A 25,749-nucleotide genomic window follows, 5' to 3' on the forward strand; every position below is an offset into this window, starting at 1 on the left:
GGCCCCACAATAAATATCCAGTTCAGATGAGTCCTGAGAACAAAGGAGGGTGCTAACTGGAGAGTCTTTGCAAGTTGCAACAACAAATCCACTATGCCTTGCAAATGGTGCAACCTGCTGCTCTGCTACTCGAACTGGAGCTTTGCACACAGCCTTTACTCCTGCCAAGATCTGAGCTCACCAAACCTGGATAATGTGTACTCTTGTGCACCGCCAATGAAAATTGGAAACTCAGAGCCATGCCCTGAGATTTGACACTCCTGTGACAGCTCAATACAATAAAACTAATTTTAGTATCTGTTAAAACTTTATATATTTAAATGCAATACTGTTGTTCTTTATTCATGCAGAGTATAATTAATGTGTGTGTGACAGTTTTACACACTAATAAGAATTCTGCCCTAAGGAGTTTACAGATTAACATTTGAAATAAGGGAGAAAGCACGGTAAATGGGAGAAGATTTAATCAATTTAGTTCAGGCCATTGAATTTAGGATTCGTTTAAATGGGAGGTGAAAATAAGCTTTGTGCTAAAGTCATCTCATTAAAAGTGGGATTTGAGGAATGATTTGAAGGAGAAGGGGAAGGGAGAACAATGAGGCTCTTCTGGAGGAGGCAGGTCAAGGAGTAAGGGGCATCAAAAGAGAAAAGGGGGAAATCTTTTGACAAGGATTTTTGGAATGATGTGTGTGGGGAAGTGAGGGTACAGCTATAAGTCTCTGGCAGCGAAGTATCAGTGTCTGAGAGCAAAGAAATAGATGTTGCACAGTTATACTGAGTCAGTGTCTTTGAAAAGAAGGCAACACCATGTTGGATAGATTATGATTGCTAATAGATATAAAAATGATGAGGAATTTGTCCTGTATCCAGGAACAGAACACTGTAGGAATTTAACCTTTTAGTATGGAAAAATGTTTGGCAGCCTTTAGGGTGGATCTTTTTATTTCCATTTCTGCAAAAATAAAAGAACTGAAATCTAGTCTGTTAGAACTTCAAATGGGCTGGTGATCACAGAAGTTCAGGGGGGAAGTGTGAACTATATCAAAATGGCTGCCTATATAACATTTTGATGGTGTTTCAGCAGGAATGTATTTTTAAAAAAATCCCTGTAGTTAGATATAACTAAAAAAACAAACAAACATTTTATCACAGCCCCGCTTACATGTACTATAGCAATATACCTATAAGGCTAAACACTATGCTAATTTACTTTATGAATCTTTGACATAATAATAATAATAATAATAATAATAATAATAATAATCTTTATTTCTACCCTGCCACCATCTCCCCGATGGGGACTCAGAGCGGCTTACATGGGGCCAAGCCCGGACAACATAATACAGCAATAAAATCAAAACATATACAGTAAACAACAACAACGTTATCAAAATGACATTAAAAGGAAAAAAAATCATAAAATAAACACTCCAATGAACACAATCACAGTAAGGATGACAGTGAGCGGGCCATATATTCAGGATAAATGACATGCAATGGTGAACTGTTTTAATATGTTAAAAAGCATTGTAGTCCATATTTCTATCATATGTACATTCAGGTGAAATGGGCATTTATTTTTAAAAACTGTCATTAGCCAAAAATATTAAAATGAGCCAAAATCATGAACAAAATGGTATGTCTGGATTAGCAGATCAACAGACAAATGTTATTTGATTTGACGACAGCATTCCATTTAATATTGGCATGCTTTTGGAACAATGTTAAATAATGAGATCATAACTGTTATTCTTCAAAGACTTCTCCAGCTAATCCGCTTTACTCTAGAGATTGCTTTAAATATATGTTAACACTTCCCTTCTAAATAAGCAGGGCTCCTACATTTATTATATCATGCCCAGAGTCCAGTCTGACCTGACTTTGTAAAATGATTAACCGAATAAAATATGATAAATAGAAGGATTTTATGAATCTAATTAGCAAAATTCTACCAGTATAAAACATTCCATTCCAAATCCTCTTCATACTAATCTTCAAAGACTGTTATTTTAATATTTATCTATTTGAATAAGAACACACATCCAAGCTGGGGCCACGTGTCCCGAAGACCTACCCAAATCATTAAGAGTTCTAGCTCATAAGCACATTTAATGGAAGTACATAAGCTCGACTGAGCAAAATCATGCTTGCTTCCAAGCAAACATGCACATCACCGACCTATTTATTTTCTTAGTGCTAGTTGTGCTTTTGTTTCTCTTGAGGCTGCCTAACAGCATTCTCCTTTCCCCATTTTAAGGGAACAGTTGACTCATGCATGCCACTTTGATGTAACAGTGACAATTTCAATAGTTATGATTTCCAAAACTACAAATACATTTGAGGGGTAATGAAATTGTTTCAGTAGAATGGACTTAACTCTGCTTGCGCATGCGCTTACAAGAAAAATAAAATGCTGAAGGAGTTGGTCATACTTTCAACCCATTTATTTCAACAGGTTAACCCTAAACGTGAATGAATTCTGGAATTGCACTAACTCGGTGTATTTTAAACTCAGCAGACACATTCCTTGCTTTGTCTGAACATGGGCCAACCCTTACTGGCTGAAATTACATACAGGCAGCAACCTTCAGTGCTCAAGATACTGCTTGAAGGAGTGACCATGTGTTAGGCATTTGAGTCAACTACTAGCCTACTCATTAAGTGCAGATGGAACCTGGATTGAATTTAAAATGTGAAGTCCCTAAGACAGATTTCCAAAAACAAGTCAGCAGGGACTTTCCAAGGTGTCACAAAGTGCCAAGGAAGAAGACATTTAAGGAATTCCAAGCCCATAGAATTCCACAAAAATACTTATTGCTGCAACCCTGCAAATGATATATTTCTCTCCATAAATATATGTATTTTCTTGCAAGCATGCAAAACAGTCCACCTTGTTAAACTATAATATACGTCACTGATTGCAGGTAACTACTAATTTTTTTTACAGCTAGGAGTCACTTAAATTATTCATTACCTATGAACAGGTTTAGTGCACAGTGCTCCATGCAAAAAATGCAAAACTGAGGCAAATGTCTATAATTTATCCTGCTACATTAAAACCCATTATTAGTAATAAAATACTGTATTTCTTTTATTCTAAGTTGTACTTTCCCTTCCACATAAACATATCTAAAAATGGGGTGCATCTTAGAATTGAGAGCACTTATATATGTATCTGTTTCGACACCTCTCTCTCTCATTCTTTTCTATTGGTTATATTGAAATTAGTGTGCATTTTACAATCATTGGTGTCTTAGAATCAAAGAAATAGGGTAATAGCAAACCAAAATATTTGTCAGATATTGATGATGCGCTCAAGGTGAAAATAAATAATCATGTTTCTTCTAATTGTTTCCATGCAATAATAGGAAGCATGTTTCAGTCATAACTCAATTTTTATGAGGAAAAAATGCTGAATTTGAAAATTATTTTCATCGCTGAATTTTTATTCATATTTCTTTTTTAATGTCTGCTAATGACCAAGATCGTAAACTCTTCTCTTTATTGAGTTAAAAAATCTGTGATTTTAGCTATTTGAGAAACTTTCTCTTAATGTGATATATAAACACTTTTTATGGCCAGAATGAGAAGATTTTGCTTCTTGAGATCTTGTTTATTTATCTTATTTATTATTTTTATTTCTACTTTATGTCTCTAAAAATTGGCCCAAAGTGGCTGAACTCAACTTGCATCGATGCTGGCCAGGAGGGGGCTGAAGGCATCTGAAAGGATGAAGGGCCTTCTTAACTAAAGGTCACATATCTTCACACTGGCAATTAAAAACCATCAGTGAAATAGAAAGTGAATGCTACTATCACTTCTTTCACCCATTTATCAATTCAGCTATTGACAAATATTATTGAAATATCATTCACCCCTACCTCCAACAGACAAGAGTTCTTTCTCCCACCCTGGAGTTTGCACAGATATATAAACCCCCATTTTCCTAGTTTCCAACAGACCTCACAACCTCTGAGGATGCCTGCCATAGATGCAGGTGAAATGTCTGGAACATGGCCATACAGTCCAAAAAACTTACAACCTAGTGATTCTGGCCATGAAAGTCTTCAACAAGACATCATTGAAATAACTTTGTCTCCTGCATATTGGCCTTCTGCCAAGCCACTTCATTTAATTAATTAATTAATTAATTTATTAAGAGTATGCCTCGCTTTTTATCCCCTGGCATTCAAAGCAACCAACATCAAAAATAAACAAATCCAATTGGCTAATTAATGTTATATCACCCAGAGTCCAGGTTGTATACACTCTCAATGCCTATAGTAATATTATAATTCTATTCTATGACAATGTGTACTCTAGAAGAAGAAAAATGAATTAGGAAAACCATTTTTTTTACCACCACCTCCTTCTAACATGTCTCTTGATCACTTTCAAGAAGAAGAATGAATATTCCATGTTTCCACCACCTCCATCAGTCCGGCTAAACTTTCCACATGTTGAAGCCTTGCTCTGACTCTCTGGGCGTAGCCCTCTCCCATGGCTTCAGGTAGAGGGAGGGATTCTCAGGATAAGCGCTGCCTTGAAAAGAACTTTATTGTAAGTCACTGTCCCTTGTTGTTTAAATGTAACTTTTGTAGGCTAGCTAAGGGACTGTTTGGCCACTTGTTACTTCCTTTCTTGTCTTTCAAAGTTTTGGGAATCACAGGGCCCTTCTACACAGCCATATAAGCCGGAATGTTGAAGCAAATCAATCCACAACATCTGCTTTGAACTAGGCCCCCTTCCACACAGCTGAATAAAATCCAACATTATCTGCTTTGAACTGCAATAAATGGCAGTATGGACTCAGATAATCCAGTTCAGAGTAGATATTGCGGGATTGTATGTCTTGATATTCTGGGATATAAGGCTGTGTAGAAGGGCCCTGAATCCACACTGCCATATAAACCAGTTCAAAGTAGATAATGTGGGATTGCATTTAGGGAATTCCAAGCCTATTTGTTGTTCATTCGTTCAGTCATTTCCGACTCCTCGTGACCTCATGGACCAGCCCACGCCAGAGCTCCCTGTTGGCTGTCACCACCCCCAGCTCCTTCAAGGTCAATCCAGTCACTTCAAGGATGCCATCCATCCATCTTGACCTTGGTTGGCCCCTCTTCCTTTTTCTTCCATTTTTCACCAGCATAATTGTCCAAGCCCATAGAATTCCACCAACCCCCCCCCCCCCAAAAAAAAACAGCATTAGGGTCAACAGGAGGCTGCAGTCAGCACAGGGAAATACAAGGTTGCCCCATATGTTGTTGCATCCAAAACCTATCTGGATACCTTTTCCTGTTTCATTCTCATCTTTCTCACTTTACAAAATTACAATTGTGGTATAATACTCTTTCTTCGTCTGAGGCCCCTTCTACACGGCCATATAATCCAGATTATCAGAGCAGATAATCCATATCATCTGCTTTGAACTGGATAATATGAGTCCACACTGCCATATAATCCAATTCAAAGCAGATAATCTGGATTTTATATGGCAGTGTAGAAGGGGCCTGAGATGTGTGAGGCTTGCATCACTTTTAGCAAAAACAAAAGAAAAAAGCATGGTATGAATGCCTCCCCTTTCCATCTCTGCTTTAAATTCTTGATTTTTTTCTTGCTCTCTCTACCCCTTTTACTCTTTCAGCCCCTACTCTCCTCTTTCCTTCTTTTCTTTCTCTCCCACCCCACCCCACCCCACTCCACTCCACTCCTACTACACTCACTTTCTTCATTATTATAAGGTGGCTTTGGGCAAAAGGAGAGCAGGGAGGTGCTCAGCCCCCCCCCCCCCCCCGGAAATGAATTCTACAGGAACAGCCATTGAAAAGACTCTGGGCCCTTTCACACAGACATATAACCCAGAAGACCAAGGTAAATAATCCACAATATTTGCTTTGAACTGCATTATTAGAGTCCATGTTGCCATATAATGCAATTCAGTGTGGATTTATACAGCTGTGTAGAAGGAAATTCTCTCTCTTTCTTCCTCCAACTGCAACAACTGGGGGGCTTCTCTTCTCTACCTCTTTTTCTCCATAATTATTAAAATAAGCACAATGATGTTTTTGGGATGAGAAAAAATATTATCAATCCTACCTCTGTTCCAGATGAGAGTGTAGCCAACATGGGCTTCTTTTAATAATAATCTGATATAATATATAACATTCTAGAAAAGAAGTAGGGACTCCTTCAATATGTTTTAATTGCAAATGCATATATTTCTGAGTGTGGTGTTGTTGTTTGAGCATTGGCCTAGGGTTCTGCAGACTAGAGTTTGAAACCCCACTGAGCCATGAAACTCATTGGATGACCTTGGACAAGTCCTATTCTTTCAACCTCAGAGGAAGGCAATGGGAAATCTTTCCTGAACAAATCTTGCCAAGAAAACTCTGCCATAGGTTCGCTTTAGGGTTGCCATAGGTTGGAAACAATTTGAAGGCACAGAGCAACTACTAAGCTTTAGCAGTCAGAGACCCTGAGGAGGAACAACTGACCAGCTTGCTCCACTTGCTGAAAGAGGCTACTGGGTAGGGACAACCCAAATCTGTGTATCTTTCCTTGTCTCTCCATTGGAAAGTGTAACATGGCTGTCCCATCTCTGCTAATGCATACTTTAAAGGACATCAGCAGTTCAACTTCAGCTTCATAGTTTGGAAGTGAGAAACAGCATATTAAATTTTGGCATTCCATTAATTAAGTTTAGACTTACAAGCAAAATATTTCAAATTACAAGCTCACAGGCTAGACTTTGCATTCATGCGAGTGATCAATGTCTGTCACTGAACCATAAATAGAGTGTAAGTTGTAATTGAAAGTCCGGGGACATTAACTTTTAAATGACACAGAATGTACAGCCTTCAACTTGTGTACAGTCAGCGTCTGAGTATACTACTGAGTAATTCTCATTTTAGGTGACTACTTGTTTATAAATAGCCCCACTGAAGTAACTGAAGAAATTATTCGTTGTGCTTTTCTAGAAATGCAGATGAATTTAAATATTATATGGCAATTACTATAGTAGGGATTGTGTTCTTTTATGAAACATTAGTGCATTGAGATTAGTGTGCAGTATTTTTAAATAAGAGAATAGCAGCATTCTCATGCTAGACTGCCTAATGGCTCAATTAGAATAATCATCTTCCTCCCCCCCCCCCCAAAATTAGGACCCAGCTTTATCTCAACATGGAACACACTTTTTTTTTTAAATTCTCTTCAGAGTAAGTATTTTCTATTTACAGGAGTGAACTGACAGCTGTCTTTGTCATGCTGGGTTTAGGAGCTCCATCTACTAACATTCCTTCCCTTTCTTCCTTCCTTCATTTATCTTTCTGCTTCTTTTGAAAAACAACAAACCTAACAAAATCACAGTAAAAATGTGTTGGTTCTACTGGAAAAATCCATCTTAGGTTATGCCATGATTCTTATATAGGTCCCAACCAACTAGTTAAAGACCACTGGTTTAGAAAATTTTCCAGTTAACTTCTGTTAAAATTGTGTAGACAACAATGCATCTAAGTTGCTTAAGTTCACAAATTAGGAGCATGTGTTAAATTATAGAAATCCAGACTCTCTTCTCTTTCCTACTGAAAAGTTCTGAATTTGCACAGTTGAAAAAAAATGCAGATCGTGTCTATACACCAGCCAGTTAGTCATGACAAATGGGATGATCTTGTGTATGGTTTAAAATAAAACTAATCTATGTCTGGGAGGGCCTCATTAATGTAGTTTGACACCACTTTTGTTGCATGGCTCAAAGGTGTGGAAACCTGGGAAACAAGATCTTTAGCCTTCTGTGCCAAAGAATGCTGGCACTTAACCAAACTACAACCCCCAGGATTTCATAGCACTGAGCCATGGCAGCTAAATTGGTGTCAAACTGTATTTATTCTGCAGTCTCATCAAAAGCAATAATGGACCTCTTCACATAGCCCACACAAGCCATGCCACTGCACCATCAGTCACTAATAAAAGAGAAGACGTGCAGGGTGCCTTGTGTTGTCCTGTGTGTCCTATCTCCTTTGCACACCACATGGTGGGGATGGCACCCTGTCCCCATCAGAAGGAAGAAAGGGCGTATTTCCCCACTATCCTTTCCCCCATCATATAGGGGAAAGGGGAGGAAAGTGTGGATAGCTGTGTTGGGGCTACCCGAAAAACACTTTCCTCCCTGTGGTGGAGGAGGAAGCGATTTCTGGTGCTTTGGGAGGAATGTTGGCGGGCTTGCCATGTGTCATCTGATGGTGCTTGGCAGGCACCTTCCAAGCCACAGATAAAAGTGGCAAAATGGGGCTATTTTGCCCCGTGTGAAGAGGTTGAATGTGAGTTTCATGTCTCACATTTCCAGTGCAGTCTTATCTGTTTTCTTGGTCTTTCTTATTTCAGTGCAATTTACTCTCAATTAAATACATATAAGACTTAGCCAAGACCAATCAGAAATAGGTTAGGACTGTAAAATGATGCCAATGTATTAAGCAATAATCACTATGGGGTTTTTTTTTAAAGTTATCTTTTTGTGAGTAACTAAAATGGTTACACCATTACTTAAGTTCTTTGTGATACTTTAAGAAAAGATTCTTTTGGTGCTATGAAAACATTATGTTCCCAAACAAGTGTAATCCCTTAAAAGTCAAAGGATAAAACAATTACAAGAAACAAGTTATCTGTAGTCCATTTAGACTTTAACACATGGCTGTTGACAAGTTCTTGAACTTCAGCCTTGTAATTCAATCCTCACTTTTCGATTTGGTAGATTTTATTTTTAGAAATAAACACTTCCCTCCAGTAAATGGCTCTAATACCAGCAGTTCTGCACCAGTGAAAACTGAGGAACATTGCTGTGAACCAAAGAGCTGATGGCATATGCCTAGGGAGCAAAGCAGGCTGATGCAAACACAAACCAGCATGATTTGCCACTGTACAACATTTTTCTCAGCCATGCCATTTCCTTAATTAATACAATATTGGCTAATTAAATGAAGTCATTCCCCAGGCTCCTTCAAGACACTGAGCAGAAAGTGAACCTTATTTCTTTCTCCATAATAGTCAGTGCCTGTAATCTTTCCATTTCCGTTCCATGAGTAATTGGCTGCATACTCCACTATATGTCACTTTAAATAATCAAGGTTAATTGGGATCGTTCTATGAAATTCCACATCTTCCTGGAGTCATTCATTACAATTAAACCACCATTTGTAAGAGTCTCAAACCTTAGACATCTACAGAGTAGCAAACTCGGCAATGTAGAATCAAATCCAAGTAGTGTTTCCTCTACCCTGGTGATTTCTGACTGTTGCTAATGGCAAAATTGCCTTAATAAGCTGATAAATGTTGTCAGTCTTCTGTTTGATATATACAATAATATATACTTGAACTTTGTGGATGACCTACAATTCTTTGCAAAGAATACTGTGACTGAAATTTCCAACTCTAATCAAGCATACTATGAAAAATATATTTCTTTCAAAATTTTGTAACTTCACAACTTTAAAAAGAAGACAAGAGAAGGCTTTAGTAAATTCATTTGATAGCTTACTTTCCCTTGTCTCCAAGGAGCTGAGATCAGCAAGTGTGTTGAAATGTTACTGAGTTCAAGAAGGAATGCAAAATGCAAGGTTTGCTTATCCAAGTTCATACTACCCTTCAGTACATTTGCAATCACATAATACGTATTATTGACATGCCACTATTACTTATAGGTCCTGATTAAGACTACACTTCCACTGGTCTCAAAATAAGCCTTCATGTTGAATGATCACCTGTCTCACTTATTTTCATATGGGTGAGAAACTTGGAGCAAAAATGTGTAAATCAATATCATTTTATTATTATCCTCAAAATTATATTGCCCAGATGAAAATCAATATATTGCTCTTGTACAGCTTCTGCTGGGCGGTCAATCAACATGATGCAGCCTATTGTAGGAGTCATATAATATTTTAGAGGACTTATTGCTGACTATTTCAGCAAAGCTAAATACAGTGTTGGTAGAGTGGACTTCTACTTGCACAAGAGATTTTCCATTTTTCTTCCTTTTTACCCACAACATTTTAGAAAAATCAAGAATACATAGGAGGCATTCATAAGGGAGGAATAGAACTTGATACAACAGAAGTATCTGTTTTTTGACAAAATGATACCATCAGGTACAACCTAATGGGTGTAATCTTGGACACATCTTAGGAAAATATTAGATTAATATGGGATAGAATACTACCAGGGCAAACATTTCTGCAACCACAAAAATAACTGATTTCTGAAGAAATCACAACTATTAAGTTGGACTGGATAGCCCTTGTGGTTTCTTCTAGCTCTATGATTCTATGATAGGTTTCAGAGATGTTCCCAGGATGTGGTGGGGGCTTTTTTGGATGACAAGAAGAATCCAGTACTTATCCAGATGTGCCCATAGGAAAAGGCTAACAATGGCTCTAAGTACATTTGCTTACCTGAAGCTAAGCCTCATTCACTTAATTTGAATACAGTATGTTTATCACATTATAAAGTTGTTGTCTGATAAATACAGGGCTATGGAAAGCTGGCTTATAACGAGTCTGACTGACTGTCCATCATGCCCAGTATTGCCAGTGGCTCTCTAGTGTTTCACACAGTATACTTTCTTACTTAGGGATCCATAGTATTTCCTAGTGTCAGTGGCTCTCTAGTGTTTCTATCCAAGAACAAACTGATCTTGCTTAGCTTCTGAAATCCTGGGAGTTTAGCATACGTGGTGGGTCCTGATCATACACTGGCTCATGTGAAAACATTGTGACTATGGACCTTGCAGCATGATCTTATAATACCTATTTGAGAATAAATCTTTTTCATTTCAATATGACAAACAAGACTTATTCCCAAGCAGATATTCTTAGGACCATGCTGCAAGGAATACAGAAGTGATAAAATAAAACTCGCTCATGACTGCATTCTGTTTCCAAGCCTAGGGTTGGGTTCATTTTGGATATGTAACTTAAGAAAATGAGGAAGTATCAGTGGCAGCACAACATAACTGCAGATGATTACAAGCTCGTTCCAAATGTAGACGCTTGTGAGTGGACAGGAAATGGAAACAGTGCTGTTAGATACCCTGGGTGGAAATGTCTTTTAATAGAGAAGTTTAATTAAACACTCCTCTGTTGAGAAACCTTAGTTAGCTTCATTGAACTATTCACACTCTTTGGAGAGTAAGCATTTTTAAGTTCATATTTAACTTACAGAATGTAACTTTATTGGCCAGACAACTAGATAAGACTTCCATATCTTTCAGCTACTCATGTAATTGTAGCATTGTGAAATATCCTGACAAACTTTCAGTGTTTGATAAAGAAAAGAGGAAAAGGAAAAAAAAGGAAATACCTGTTTTGTCAGTGACTGCCATAGAATGAGAGACAGGAAAAAGGAGGATTGCAAGCCAAAGCTGAATTATGCAAAATCCAGTAGCCTTCATCTCCTCTCGAACACATGTGAACAAACGTTCAGAAATCTGAAATAAAAACTTGTATTAACAAAAAAGCTCTTACACAGGATGTCTGCTCTGACTACATGAAAATATCTAACAATATATTCTTAAGAGGGGTTAGATACAAGTGTTTGAATTGCCAGGAGCCAGCAAGAGCCTGGCCTCCTTGCTTTCCTGTGAAAGTCTCTTAGATGAATATTAAGGGACCTATGAGAGTGGGAGATTGTTTGTTTAAAATGGAGGGTGGACTCCAGAGTCCTTGTGAATTTCATTACAGGATGCATACCAAATCTGACAGAAATATGTGGGTTCATGTGCAACTGACTCAACACATGTGTGAAAATTTTATTACACAAGGCTGAAAACGTGCAGTTATGGCAGGATAAAAGCATCTTTTGATGGGGCATACCACATTACATTGATGACACATGCCACATGGCATTGATTCATGAAGAAAAACCTGTTAATGCATCCAAATATTTCAGTTTTTCTGCCATTCTTCTTTATGCAATCATTTTCTTCCACTGCTGTTCCATTATAGCAAAGCAGAGGAAAATGTGAGAACACTAAAACTGTATGGCCGCATAGTTGCAGCAAAATAGATAAAAAATAGAAAGAAAAATTGTCTACATATACTGGGTAGAGCAAATATGTGTAGGATTTCAAATACCTAGGACTTTGGTTCAGTAAAAACCTGTCATGGTCCACTCACTTAAAATATACACTTGTCCAGGCCCGATCAAGCGACAGTGCTACCAGGAGGTTTTTCCATTCCAGGGGCAACCAATATACCCCCCCAGCTCTGCAAGTTTTCCAAGCAAAGGCGATGTCACAACTACTCTATGGAGTGCCCATTTGGTTAACCCCTGATAACAGTGCCATCAGATCCTTCCACTCGAAATTCCTCCACAAATTATTTGGTGTCCCAAACTGTGACTCGTATGCAGTTCTATGTCTAGAATCTGGCCAATACTCCATAGAGGCCACTATCTGGCTAAACATAATAAAATTTTGGTTATTTATCCACTACCAAAGCCCCAGCAACTCTCTGACCCCTCACCTTGAATGAACTCTATCACTCAAAATGGTGCTCAACAGTTCTAGCAAAGATCAGGGAATTGGGCTATGATAGCAACTTCTTGAACTTGCTAACTTTCACTGAGATCTTTACCCTTATCAAAAAGAGCCTGCTAGAAAGGGATTATAACCAATTGTTGAGCTTGGCCAATAAATCCTGTTCACCTATGAACATGGCAATTCCATTCATACAGGAAAACCCAGACTTTTATATTGCAGCGCTCACTAACCCCTCTTACAGGAGTGCCTACATGCTGGCTAGATTTAATATTATGCCATCTCCGCTCCATAGAGGAAGACTCAATAAGCAATAAGAGGCTTTGTCCCTGTAGCACAGGACAGCTGGATTCTATCCCGCATATTCTTCTGCACTGCCCACTTTACCAGGAACCAAGATCTAGCTTACTACCACACATTATAGATTCCTTGAAAAACTACAGTGATTCAGACAAAGTAATTATGCTTTTAAATTGTCAAGATTTTAACTGCTGCTTTTTAGTGGCAAGATTCCCGAATGAAGTATGTAAACTGAATGTGTAGCAAATGTGAAGTTCCCTTTTCTATGGTTTGTACTATATTTTATACCTTTTTGCTATGTATATGCCAATAAAGGCTTATTGGATTGGAAAAAAAGTTAAGAGTAGTTTTCCTGAAAGTGTCATTTGCATTCGCTTTGAAACATCTTAGACAACGTTGACCAGTCTCCTTTTTTTCTATTTCCAATCTAAATTTGTAATTTTTTTGCAGTTACAATAAATGACCATATTAAAAAAGCAACTTCCTCCTGGATATGAAGCTTTTGGGAGAAGCTTGTTCCAAGCATGCCCAAAAGCAGAGCCAGAAGCACCAAAACTTGAAAAACCTGATTCCAACAGACTTGATTCCTTTGAGGCACATAAACCCAGAGCAACACTGGCAAGTTCCATACATAGCTGCAGCAGATCAAACATGAGCTTTTGGAGAGGCTCAAGAGTTTCTAGCTAAACACCAGTCCCTTCAAATAGATGAGGATGGAACCTGAGAAAAACCATCTGATCTAATCGACCTCAGCTGAGCCTCAGATCCTGTTGGAAAAAGTTGCTCACATGGATTTCTATCAGGTGGTGCAACATCTGCCCTCTCTTGTGTCTTGTGGAATCCTGTTACTGGTCTGTGTATAACATCATTCTCCTTATCAGACAATTGATCTATATCCTAGCCAGATAACCTATATAATTACAAGCAGTATAAATCTGGAAATTTGGGAGGAATCAGTCGTCTTTCATGTGTAGTTGAACTCCTGTTCTCACCAATTTTAGACATCCTGACCGTAGTGAGTAATATAGGGTGGGATTAACATCCCAACAACACCTGATAGAAACTATCCTACATACAGTCTGTACAGTTGGCCATTGGTGTCTGCTGTGTTTTGTTCCATGACCCTCCAGAGCTACCAGATCTATGGTTACTCAATTCCCATTATATACAATAATGTTGTAAAATAATGTCTCTTATATAAAATGGCAAAATGAAGGTTTGCTTTTTATATGTTTAAAATATTTTGAAGATCTGGATGGTTGAATCAATGGATGCAGAATCTACAGGTATGAAGGACTGACTGTAGTTATCTACTACAAGCTACAAGCTTAATTTTGATATATGTCAGAAAAGGGTGGCAACATTTTTGCATACTTTCCAAGAGCATTCTTATAAAGGGACTTTTTTTATTTGACTTCCAGATCTGATCAATAATCCTCAGTCCATTTCTCTTTTTGGTAAAGAATGGATAGTTTCAAGGAGTCTTTAAAAAGTATGTTTACTATAGCTGCTATGTTGAGGGCTGTTACTTCTTATCCCTTCTTTAAGGCAATTCTGTTTGTACTCTACAGAAGAGCACTAAATGCATTATGGAGCTGTGTCTGCCCCTCTTCTCTCCCTTCGAGGCCAGGGCAGTGGCAGTTAGGATGGAGAGAGTTGGGGTGGAGATCAAGTTCTAAATCCTTGCTTGGTCACGAAACCCACGTCGCATTCTCTCAGCCTCAAAGAAAGGCAATTCCCAAGCAATAAGGTAATAATCCAGTATGGCTGGTTTGAGATGGTTTTTAACAATTTAATTTTAAAGTGGATACAACTGATTTTAATGTTTGTGTATATTTATAGTTTGTTTTTATTCCGGCATTAAATGTTTACCATATTTATGTTGTGCTCCACCCTGAGTCCTCTTCTGGGTGAGAAGAGTGGAATATAAATGCAATAAATAAATAAATAAATATCCTGCCAAGAAAACCCTGTGATAAGGTCACCTTAGGGTAGCGATAGGTCAGAAATTATTTGAAGACACACAACAACAATGTTCTCAACTTCATCATTGCATCTGAAGGACTGCACTTTCTGCAAAAGCGCATGCTCAGATCAATCAATTGAGTTTCAAAGTTTCTGAATTTCTTCATTCCTCTATCTTTCCCTAACCTATAGAAAGTTTATACGATAATATCCTTATAGCAACTGCTAATTGAAATGATCTACGACCAATGCCAATATATCTCACTTGAACTGATTTTTTACTTGTATTTTCCTGCTCTCTCTATCCATCTATTACATCTTCAGAAAATGCAAAAGAGAGAGACAGCACAAAAAGAGTCAAATACATGTGTGTCATTTATCAGTGTGCCATAAACAAAAAAGGGGGAGCGTAAAGGGGCTAATTTTAACTTACAAGTAGGCTATGAAAAATGTTTTAGCTACTTTTTTGAGACTGATGAATAACAGGTTTTCCACCAGCTGTGCTAAGTTCACATATTAGTCAAAAAGCCACTCAATTATCATTTGTAAGTAATAGCTGACTTAACGTTTTTTTTCTTTTTAGCTTTTGATACTTTAAGCTGAACTAGAAACATTCATTGTCAGCTGAATGACTGAGGCAGTCATCATATTAAACTGAGATGTATGATTCCTATATCTAGATTTTTAAAAGAAGGACAACCTTTTATATCTCTCAAAATATGCAGATAAGTGAGACCGCGTATTCCTTTTTGGGCCACATATGAAAGAAGTTTTATATATCCAACAAAGTGTCTTTGTCTTTGTCTTCTGTGATTTTTCTGAATCCATAAAGAAGATAGAGAAGCACAACTTTAGCAAAACATAGTAATATTTAAAAATGATATATTTTCCCAATAAAGATGATATAACATCATAAATCTTTAAATGGACTTAGAGTATGGGAGGGAAATACACAGTGGCTATTTTTGATCCATTCATGCCATCTGCATTTGTGTTCTCATTAATTCATACAGTCAACAGTAATAAGAGACTTTGGTTTCTTCTAATTTTGGAATATGGAATAATTAAAGATGAACAAGGGTGCAAGATGGAAAAGGGATAATGCTTAAGTCCTGCTAGATTAAGAGTAATTTAATACCACATGAATCAGCTTTATTGATGATGCACAATAAGGGTTTTTTCACACACTTTTGAGGAAGTTTGTTGTCTGGCCATTGCAGTTTGAAGCTAGCATCTAATTGCATTAAATAGTTAGTGTAGATGGGGCCTCTGTGAGAGACAGGAATTCCTGTCAAGAGAGTGAGAACCCAAACTGGTCAATGAATTGCCTGAGATGACCTCTAGGTTGGAACCCTGTAATCCAGATGTTTGGGAGCCATATTTTGGCTGCATCTACACTGTGGAATTAATGCAGCTTGACACCATTATAACTGCCATGGCTCAATGCTAGTTTTACAAGGTCTTTAACTTTCTCCGTCAAAGAGTGCTGATGCCTAACAAAACTACAACTCTCAGGATTTCATCACACTGAGCCATGACAGTTAAAGTGGTGTTAAACTGTAATAAGAATTGCAGTCCAACAACATTTGGAAAACACACTGCTCCTTCAGGTAAGTGTTGCATTAACCTGGTGAAGGGCTGCACCATGAGGGAGGAAGAGAAAGAGTTAGTCTTGGTTGCACTTCAATGCAAATTTTTGTACTTATTGATAACCTGTTTGCATCTGGGCATGTTTCCTGGCCTGACATGTTGAAGAACCAGGGAAAGTAGAGACTTAGGACTTTATCACATGCACCCCCATGCCGTTTTGCCAGTAAATGTGGTGAAATAATGACACTTCCCCCATCACACAGGGAAAGCATCACCCAACTGGGGCAGAAGTGTGCTGGCACTTCATGGGAACCTTCCTGTGTTGACAAGGACGTGTCCTAGGACACTTCCGTGCCAGTTGGAGGATGTCGTGTGATGGGCTAGATGCCCATCTGTCCCTCAACTTGAGTAGAAGTGTCCTAGGATGATAAAAATTCCTTATGTGATGAGGTCCAGCTGGAGGATAGTCTGAAACATGAGGTGCTGTGTAAACAATCCTTCGGATAGAGGACTTTGAGCCCCTTCAGTGAAATAGTGTACAATAATGGCAAAAATGCTATTTTGAAATAGGTTTTTCACCCATTTGGTGGACTGTTTTTGTATATTCTTTCCATCACTGTTAAGCACAAAAAGTAGAAAAGAGCCATTCTCAATCACACATACATTCTAGCTAAAGTATTGCATAGGGCATTAGGTGTGGAAATAAATAAATAATCTGAAAGTGGCTTCAGCTTTTTCCCATTTCTTTATTTCCAGTTTTGTCTAAGCATAAAAAATAAATCTATTTCATTCTATCCTCATGAGCAAATTTGTACAGAGGAAAATCTTGCTCTAACTTTCTCTAAAGCTATTTCAGATGGACAATGGGGATGTTATGTCCTCACTGTGTTTGTTTTACTTAGTGTGTTATCTAAATATGCAATAAAACATGGTTTTTGAAAGATTTTATTGGGATCCGTTCCTGTTGGCCAAAGGACACATGAGGCATGAAGAACTGGGATTGGCTGCTTGACTTTTATTTCCTCCAATGTACAGGGCATCCAGTTTACTTGTGACAGCATCATTAGGGAGCAGAATTTAAGATAAGCCTTTCAACTCAGCCTGATTTATGTAAACAAAATCCTCATGGGAGCAGAGTTTGGTGATGACTAAGAAATGGCAAACAGACAAAATATTGACCCTATGTATTTGAATCTAATGCTCACCCTTTTTGGCTAAATTACCTCACCAAATTTAGATTGCACATTAGATTTGCATAATACAATAATCTTAGGGCCCTTCCACACAGCCGTATAACCCAAAATATTAAGGCAGAAAATCCCACAATATCTGCTTTGAACTGGGTTAACTGAGTCCACACTGCCATATAACTCCGTTCAAAGTGGAAAATGTGGGATTTTATCCAGCTGTGTGGAAGGGGCCCTAGTGATGAGAAAAAGCAAAAGGGGAAGCTGCTTGAGAAGTACCTGATATTCCTATCTGAGGGATATTATCTCTAATTAAATTGCCATGGCTCAGTGCTATGCAATCCTGGGATATGTATGTTGGCGAAGTATCGGCATTTTTTTGGCAGAGAAGGCTCAAGATCTTGGAAAACTACAACCCCATGACTCCCTAGCATTGAACCAAGTCAATTGAAGTGGATTCAATCCATAGCATAGATGCACCCCAAGGTTTTCTTTTCCATTGCTGGAAGCTTTGGTGCTCTAACACTTTTGTTTTTAATGAATGAACTGTAAATGGACAAATGTTATTTATTTATTTATTTATTTATTTATTTATTTTGCGCATTTCTATCCCGCACTTCTCAACTCCCGAGGGGGGACTCAGGGCGGCTTTCTTAAGCATTATGATTTTAGAGACCCATGTTTGGCTCCCTGCTTGGCCATGAAAGCCTGGTAGGTGACTTTGGGTAAGTCGCACTCTCTCAATCTCAGAGAAAGGCAAAGGCAAATCCGCTCTGAACAAACCCTGTGATAGGTCGTCATAAGTTGAGAACCACTTGAAGGCACACAACAGCATCTACAAATGGGTTCAACTCAGGCTTGCCAGGAATTTAGGAAGGCTTTCCACTAATGGAATTGCTTATTTGAGCAAAACTCCTCCTATAGGTCCTCAACACCCTTCCTGGAGCATTAGGAAATGCTCTGGTGCACTAGGGAATCTGCTGAAGCACTTTGAGTTGTGATGGAAAGCTGTGGTGAAGAAATAAGGAACTCCCATCACACATGCATCTGTCCTGAAGCATAAATTAGATTCAAGCCCTAGGGTCAAGCAAGCCTTGATTTTTTTTTTAGCACTTCTAAAATTTTACAGTCATTGACAGGGCTGGATGTTTTACTATCCTATAGGAGGCTTCTCTCATGTCCCTCATGGGAAGCTGGAACTGTCAGACAGGAGCTCACCCCATCTTGCAGATTCGAACCACAGACCTTCAGGTCAGCAGTTCAGCTGGCATAAGGGTTTAACACATTGCGCCACTGCATCTCCGGTAAACCCACTGACAACAGTAAGTTGAGTGTGAATAATTACAGAGTAAAAGAAGAGGAAATTGGAAATGAAATAGGTGTGATCCAAATTTCAAAACAAATTTCTCAAGTTGAAAATGGCAGTAAAATTGGTCTGCTACTATGCTTGGGGAAACTATTTTCAAGAGATAATTATTTACATTCCCTCACAATACTGGACAAAGTTTTTTTTGCATGACTTAACTGTTCAATTATATTTTTATTTGTACTTAGGTATTTTTAAGGACAACAGAGTCAAAGTGTATTAATGGTGCCAACAGACACCTGGGTGGAAAAGAGATGTATACTTAAATGATGTTCTATTTACCACCTTAGGAAGCTATGCATATAAGTCACAGTGCACTGGTCTACTGTCACTATGTATTTATTTCTAAAATGGAAAGTTCTAACATTTATACCTGATCAATAGTTATGGAATTACAACCCAGACCTCCTTCCACCTTGACTGTACTGGAATTAGCTGAGTGGGAAGAAAGCAAATCTGTCTTTGCACAAAGGTATCCTTTAGTAAGGTTGTCACCTTTTCTTCAGGCCAAATGTGCATTCAATAGCTGCATGTCAAGCAATAGCTCATGTCAGCAAGTAAAGCTTTTCATATTATTGCATTTCAAGCTAAGGAAGACAACTTACTGAATTTCTTCTTCAGTGTCTCCCCTCTCCCTTGAATCAGAGGAAATGAGCACGGACTGGAGTGGGATGGGGAAAAATTAGGCAACCCTCATTTTTGAGTTATTTGTCATTTTGAAAATTGAAATGTACTATTGGAAACACTGACTGATTCAAGAGAACACATGATATCGAAAAGAACGTTTGATATTGTCTGGGCTGGGCTGGAATCTGTATGAAGGCGCTTCATTGATTTCCCATCTTCATTTTATGCACAGCCCAGTACAGCTCCAACACATGCCAAAGTTTGCTCCTCTTTGAGTGTCTTCCCCTCTTCCCCTCTAGGCTCTCAGACACCCTATGACCAAAGTTGGATCGGAAAAATGCTCTACCAACCAGCCTCTCTATCTCTCTCTCCAACCCTTATGCCATGGTTGACATTCATTCCACATTTGTTTGGAAAACATATGGTCTTTTCCACGTGGTTGACTGCCTTCCTAGATTTTGAGCAAATTGATACTCTGATAATCCATAAAGAGACCGGCAAATTAGAAGGTGGCCAATGCTGAATGGAACTAGTTTAGGCTGTTCATTTCCATCAAGTAATAGATGCATTAAATGAATCTATTGACCCTAAAGCAATGGGGCTATAGTCAGGACAGGAGGGTTGCCGTCCTAACTTCCCTCTCTTCCTCTCACATGTATCCTAGAGTCCATCTACACTGCAGAATCAATGCAGTTGGACACCAATTGAACTGCCATGGATTAATGCTATGAAATCATGGGAGATGTAGTCTCACAAGATCTTTAGCCTTCTCTTCAAAAGTATGTTGCTGCCTCACCAAACTACACCTCTCATGATTCCATAACATTCAGCAAGGACAGTTAAATTTAGGTAAAAGTGCATTAATTCTATTGCATAGGTGCACTCTTGGTGAAGAAGAATAATACATTATGACAGACCTTTATTTGTGCTATTTCACAGTCTTCATAAGAACCTCATCCATTCCAGAGCAACTTTACCTAAGTTGTCCACACCTAAATTATATATACATGAATGAGAATTTCCACTCAGAAACATTTAACATTTAACATGTTAAGGAAGCGGTCTGCAAACACTTAGAAACAAATGCAGTCATCACTAATAGTCAACATGGATTTATCAAAAACAAGTCATGCCAGACTAATCTGATCTCTTTCTTCGATAGAGCTACAAGCTGGGTAGATGCGGGGAATGCCGTGGATGTAGCGTACCTGGATTTCAGTAAGGCCTTCAACAAGGTCCCTCATGACCTTCTGGCAAGGAAACTAGTCCAATGTGGGCTAGGCAAAACTACAGTGAGGTGGATCTGTAATTGGTTAAGTGGACGAACACAGAGAGTGCTCACTAATGCTTCCTCTTCATCTTGGAAAGAAGTGACAAGTGGAGTGCCGCAGGGTTCCATCCTGGGCCCGGTCCTGTTCAACATCTTTATTAACGACTTAGATGAAGGGCTAGAAGGCATGATCATCAAGTTTGCATACGACACCAAATTGGGAGGGAAAGCCAATAGTCCAGAGGACAGGAGCAGAATTCAAAACGATCTGGACAGATTAGAGAGATGGGCCAAAACTAACAAAATGAAGTTCAACAGTGACAAATGCAAGATACTCCACTTTGGCAGAAAAAACGAAATGCAAAGATACAGAATGGGGGATGCCTGGCTCAAGAGCAGTACGTGTGAAAAAGATCTTGGAGTCCTCGTGGACAACAAGTTAAACATGAGCCAACAATGTGATGTGGCGGCAAAAAAAGCCAATGGGATTTTGGCCTGCATCAATAGGAGCATAGTGTCTAGATCTAAGGAAGTCATGCTACCCCTCTATTCTGCTTTGGTTAGACCACATCTGGAATATTGTGTCCAATTCTGGGCACCACAATTCAAGAGAGATATTGACAAGCTGGAATGTGTCCAGAGGAGGGCGACTAAAATGATCAAGGGTCTGGAGAACAAGCCCTATGAGGAGCGGCTTAGGGAACTGGGCATGTTTAGCCTGAAGAAGAGAAGGCTGAGAGGAGATATGATAGCCATGTATAAATATGTGAGAGGAAGCCACAGGGAGGAGGGAGCAAGCTTGTTTTCTGCTTCCTTGGAGACTAGGACGCGGAACAATGGCTTCAAACTACAAGAGAGGAGATTCCATCTGAACATGAGGAAGAACTTCCTGACTGTGAGAGTCGTTCAGCAGCGGAACTCTCTGCCCCGGAGTGTGGTGGAGGCTCCTTCTTTGGAAGCTTTTAAGCAGAGGCTGGATGGCCATTTGTCAGGGGTGATTTGAATGCAATATTCCTGCTTCTTGGCAGGGGGTTGGACTGGATGGCCCATGAGGTCTCTTCCAACTCTTTGATTCTATGATTCTATGATTCTATGATTTTCCCCGGGAAGAAGAAAAAATAATTATTTCAGAATTGGTAATGTTTCATATTACCATCAAATGACAGAACTTCTCAATTTCATCTGACCCATATAAGTTACAGACTGAGGCAGAAGAGAAGTGGCAGAGTGCTGGATAAGCTGAAAGGGCAGTATTTCAACCATGGGGAAGCCTCATTTTTAAAACATGAGGCTTCCCCATTTTTAACATCTACTCACAATATCCAAAAGCAACTAGAAACTTAGGAGACCCTCATATGCTAGTCTAGAAACTAACTCTAATATGTTTGTGTTTTATTCATAGAGAGAATATTTAGAAAAGACAATCACCACTGAAGTAGGATATAGGCAAGGTCTTAAAATTGTAAAAATGCACCATTCTAAGTTAGTCTGACTGGTCCAGCTCAACAAAAGATTGCCATGATCCTTCAGTGTATGTGATATTTTTCTTAGTTCATTTATGTTCTTTAATAGCATTGTATCACATACAAAAATAACACTTGTGCTGCACCATTTTTCCTTGCCAGAAAAGCCTTTGCTTACTAAATATCTTTATGGCAGACTATTGCTAAAAGTGCAGAAGAAAGGCCTGTAAAAAAAAAAAGCAAGGCTAAAAAATGGCAACCCAATTTGCAGGTCATGTGAGAGCTTGAAGCTAGGGCAGCTTGTTGTGGCTGCTCTGCTTACAAATAGTATAGGACCTTCCTATTTCTATTTTAAGCCTTTCACATCCTGATTAGCAACACCCAACACCTTTTTTTTCCATTGGGAAATTGCATCCTGTAATGTTCTCACCCAAGGCATTTGTATGTTACAGAGTAAGCCCACAGTCTAAACGTTGGGTGGTTTCAGTCATGCAAGGTATAATACTTAACATAAGGGAGCTATTGATTAAGAAACCTTTTTATACAATGTATGTGTTTCTTTGAAGCCATAATAAAAAGGACACAAAACATGGGTTCATGCCATAGGGAAATGGGCAGGGGCTCTACCCCTGACAAAATGTTTTCCTTGCTTCGGAGAAGGATTTGAGGGTGGGAAACTAAAAGAAGGGAAGTCCCATTACGTTTGTAGATATATCAGCTCAGGCAACAACCAATTTTGCCCCAGTAAGTCTATGTTCATGAGACTAAATACCCTAAAGGCAACAGATACTGCCAATCCTTGGAAACAAAGCAGAGTCATCCCTGGTTAGTACTTTAATGAGAGACCACCAATGAATACCAGGTGCTGTAGGCTATTTCAGAGGAAGGAACAGGCTGAATTGCCTCCAGGTATTTCTTACCTATGAAAACCCTATGGAATGCATTTGGTCACCACAAGTCTATAGGTGACCTGAAGTCACATACAAAGTCTCTGTCCAAAGCTGTGCTTACCTAAAACCTGTCCATTTTGAGAAAAGTCCTCAACATGTAAAATGGAAGGCAATGTTGGAAGGGAAGGCTCATGCTTCCTATCATTTCTTTCAGTGTGCCTGATGCACCCCTCTGATGAAGGGAGTGAGGCAAGCGGTAAAATGTGAAGAAAAAAAGTTTAAATAGTTGTGGGTTATTACACTGGATCTACCTCTGTAATCCTCTGAAGGCCTGACTGATGACACACAAATGCACCAAACAAAAATGGCAGGAAAAGTACCATAGATTGACTTGTGGTTTGGGAAAACAGGAAAGGATTTTTTTAAAATGTTAAACAGATGGCCTTTAAATCTGTTTAAAGGGCAAATTACTACTTCTGGATCTTTCCAGGAGACAATTCACCCCCATCTCATACAAAAAAAGAACAAAGTGTGGAGTCTAAAGGGATGGAGGGCCACAAAAACAGCCTTTTAAGGTTGCATTAAACTTCAGGGCCACACTTCACCCATACCTGGGATAGGGCAGTAGTTCTCAACCTGTGGTCCCCAGATGTTTTGGCCTTCAACTCCCAGAAATCCTAATACCTGGTAAACTAGTTGGGATTTCTGAGAGTTGTAGGCCAAAACACATGGGGACTCACAGCTTGAGAACCACTGGGTTAGGGCCATGATACCACTTTTTATACATTTAAATGGGGTCTTCATTTAGGATTGCCACTTATATATGATGGTGAGTGGAGAACAACCATAAGGGGACTCACTTTTCTGTTTCCCACTTTCACTTCTGTTGAGCAAGTCAAAATCCCATTCATTTCACCAATAGGGATACAGGTTAGATTTAACTGTTGTCTGAAATTCAGAGATACCCACAGGGCAAAATGTATTTTGGACCATTTTAGAAGTAATGAATGTGGCAGAAAGCTGTATCTTAAAATATTCATTGTTGTTCTTAGTCAAATCTTTTAACACACCTTGTTTTTCTCAGCGAAGAAAAGAGTGGGGCAGAGGAGGCACAATCCAACCAAACATCATCCTCAGCTTCACAGGATTTTAATTAGTCCATCAAGCAAATGTTTAACAATATTTCCCATTTCACATTAATAGGACTCTCAAGAGCAGTTAACTTTGGTTCGAATATGCCCTAGATATGCATGACAGAAATATAGCAAACCATATAAACCTCCACAAACAGTGCAGATGTGAAAAAACCCCCAACAATTTCTAAACTAAAAAAGACATGTAATAGTATATGTGTTCAAGGTGATTGCCATTCAAATAATGTTATCCTCTTCTCCTTAGGTGTGTTCCTGGCAGGGAAAATCACTATCTCGGCCCAAAAGATACCAACTTTAGTAATTAAACAAAATATCCCTGATGGAAAAGAAAGTGTCAAAGAGGCAGACTTTTTAATGCAGTAAAAAAAACCCCAGGACTATAGTCCCTTGTGGGAATCAGAGTCCTTTAAAATTTCAGTATCCCAATAAGACTTTCTTATTCTTTTCCTCTATACCCATATCTCTTATTCACATTTCAAGGTAATAGCCTCTATTAACAGAGCAAAATGCACATAAATAAATACACACTTGAAGGTTTTTTTGTATATATAAATTCTGAGCAAAAACTCATCACAAGCTTCATTTTTCACTGCTATCCATCCAAACATGTTAATCCTTGATTGCATTAAGAAGAGAAGATTTGTTTAATGCTAATGGATTCCTATAAACAAATATCTGCTTTCCCATCCTGAAGCTAGAAATGCTGTACAGTGTCATAAGCTTAGGACGCCTTCTATCTATACATCAGCATACGATCGATAGTACAATTCATAGAGGGCTCAGTTAACACTAGCAAACACAGAAAGAAGGAAAAACGCAACCACGCAGCAGAGCACACAGTTCTTGTGGGATATACAACTGGGTGCATAAATATCAGTGGCTGGCAATTTTTTTGAAAAAAGGAGACAGGCTCTTACCTTCAATTTTTATTTATTAAGTTTCCCCCAGAAGCACAGAAAATGCCTGTCCAAATCTGCTGTAGTTGCTGAGGAGTTGCTGGAGTCTCTTAAGAGTGGGAGAAGGGGATGCAGCTCTGTCCTTATTAGTCTCACACAGCATGACCCTCCCACTCGGCAAGCACAAGGAGAATACAACTGGGAGACAGGGCAGCCCCCAGCTCTGGCACTCTTTTATTTTATTTTAATTTAATTTTTTTTGCAAAATAAATAAATAATATGTTAATAGGCTGCAAATCTGGTAATAATATTAAAAGGGTTAGGTATGGATTGCCTAAAGCTGTGTCACAGATAAGAGGAGCCTGAGTTTGACTGCATGAATGAAAAGGGTGTCTGGTTTCAACGTGCTGGCTCTGAAGTACTGTATATGATCCTAGCACAACAGCAGGGGAGCAGATTCTCTCTTCATTCGTCCCCCCCCTCCTCCCCAACCTTGCACGTTATGTGTAGCC

The 25,749-nt window shown here is 38.8% G+C and overlaps 1 protein-coding gene across 3 annotated transcripts in view; it reads right to left on the reverse strand.

The window, feature by feature from the left end:
- Positions 1–25,438, reverse strand: part of COL19A1 (collagen type XIX alpha 1 chain) — a 232,558-nt gene extending 207,120 nt beyond the window's left edge. For all 3 annotated transcript variants that reach the window (XM_067467964.1, XM_060752836.2, XM_067467969.1), the window contains exons 1-2: positions 25,259–25,438; positions 11,353–11,479 (exon numbers count right to left, since the gene is read on the reverse strand). In XM_067467964.1, coding sequence (XP_067324065.1) covers positions 11,353–11,443 — 91 coding nt within the window. In that variant the 5' untranslated portion in view covers positions 11,444–11,479; positions 25,259–25,438. The remainder of the gene's footprint in view (positions 1–11,352; positions 11,480–25,258) is intronic.
- Between the last annotated feature and the right edge of the window lie 311 nt (positions 25,439–25,749).

The sequence above is a fragment of the Anolis sagrei genome, chromosome 1 (assembly GCF_037176765.1).
Source record: "Anolis sagrei isolate rAnoSag1 chromosome 1, rAnoSag1.mat, whole genome shotgun sequence".
Classification (NCBI taxonomy): Eukaryota; Metazoa; Chordata; class Lepidosauria; order Squamata; family Dactyloidae; genus Anolis; species Anolis sagrei.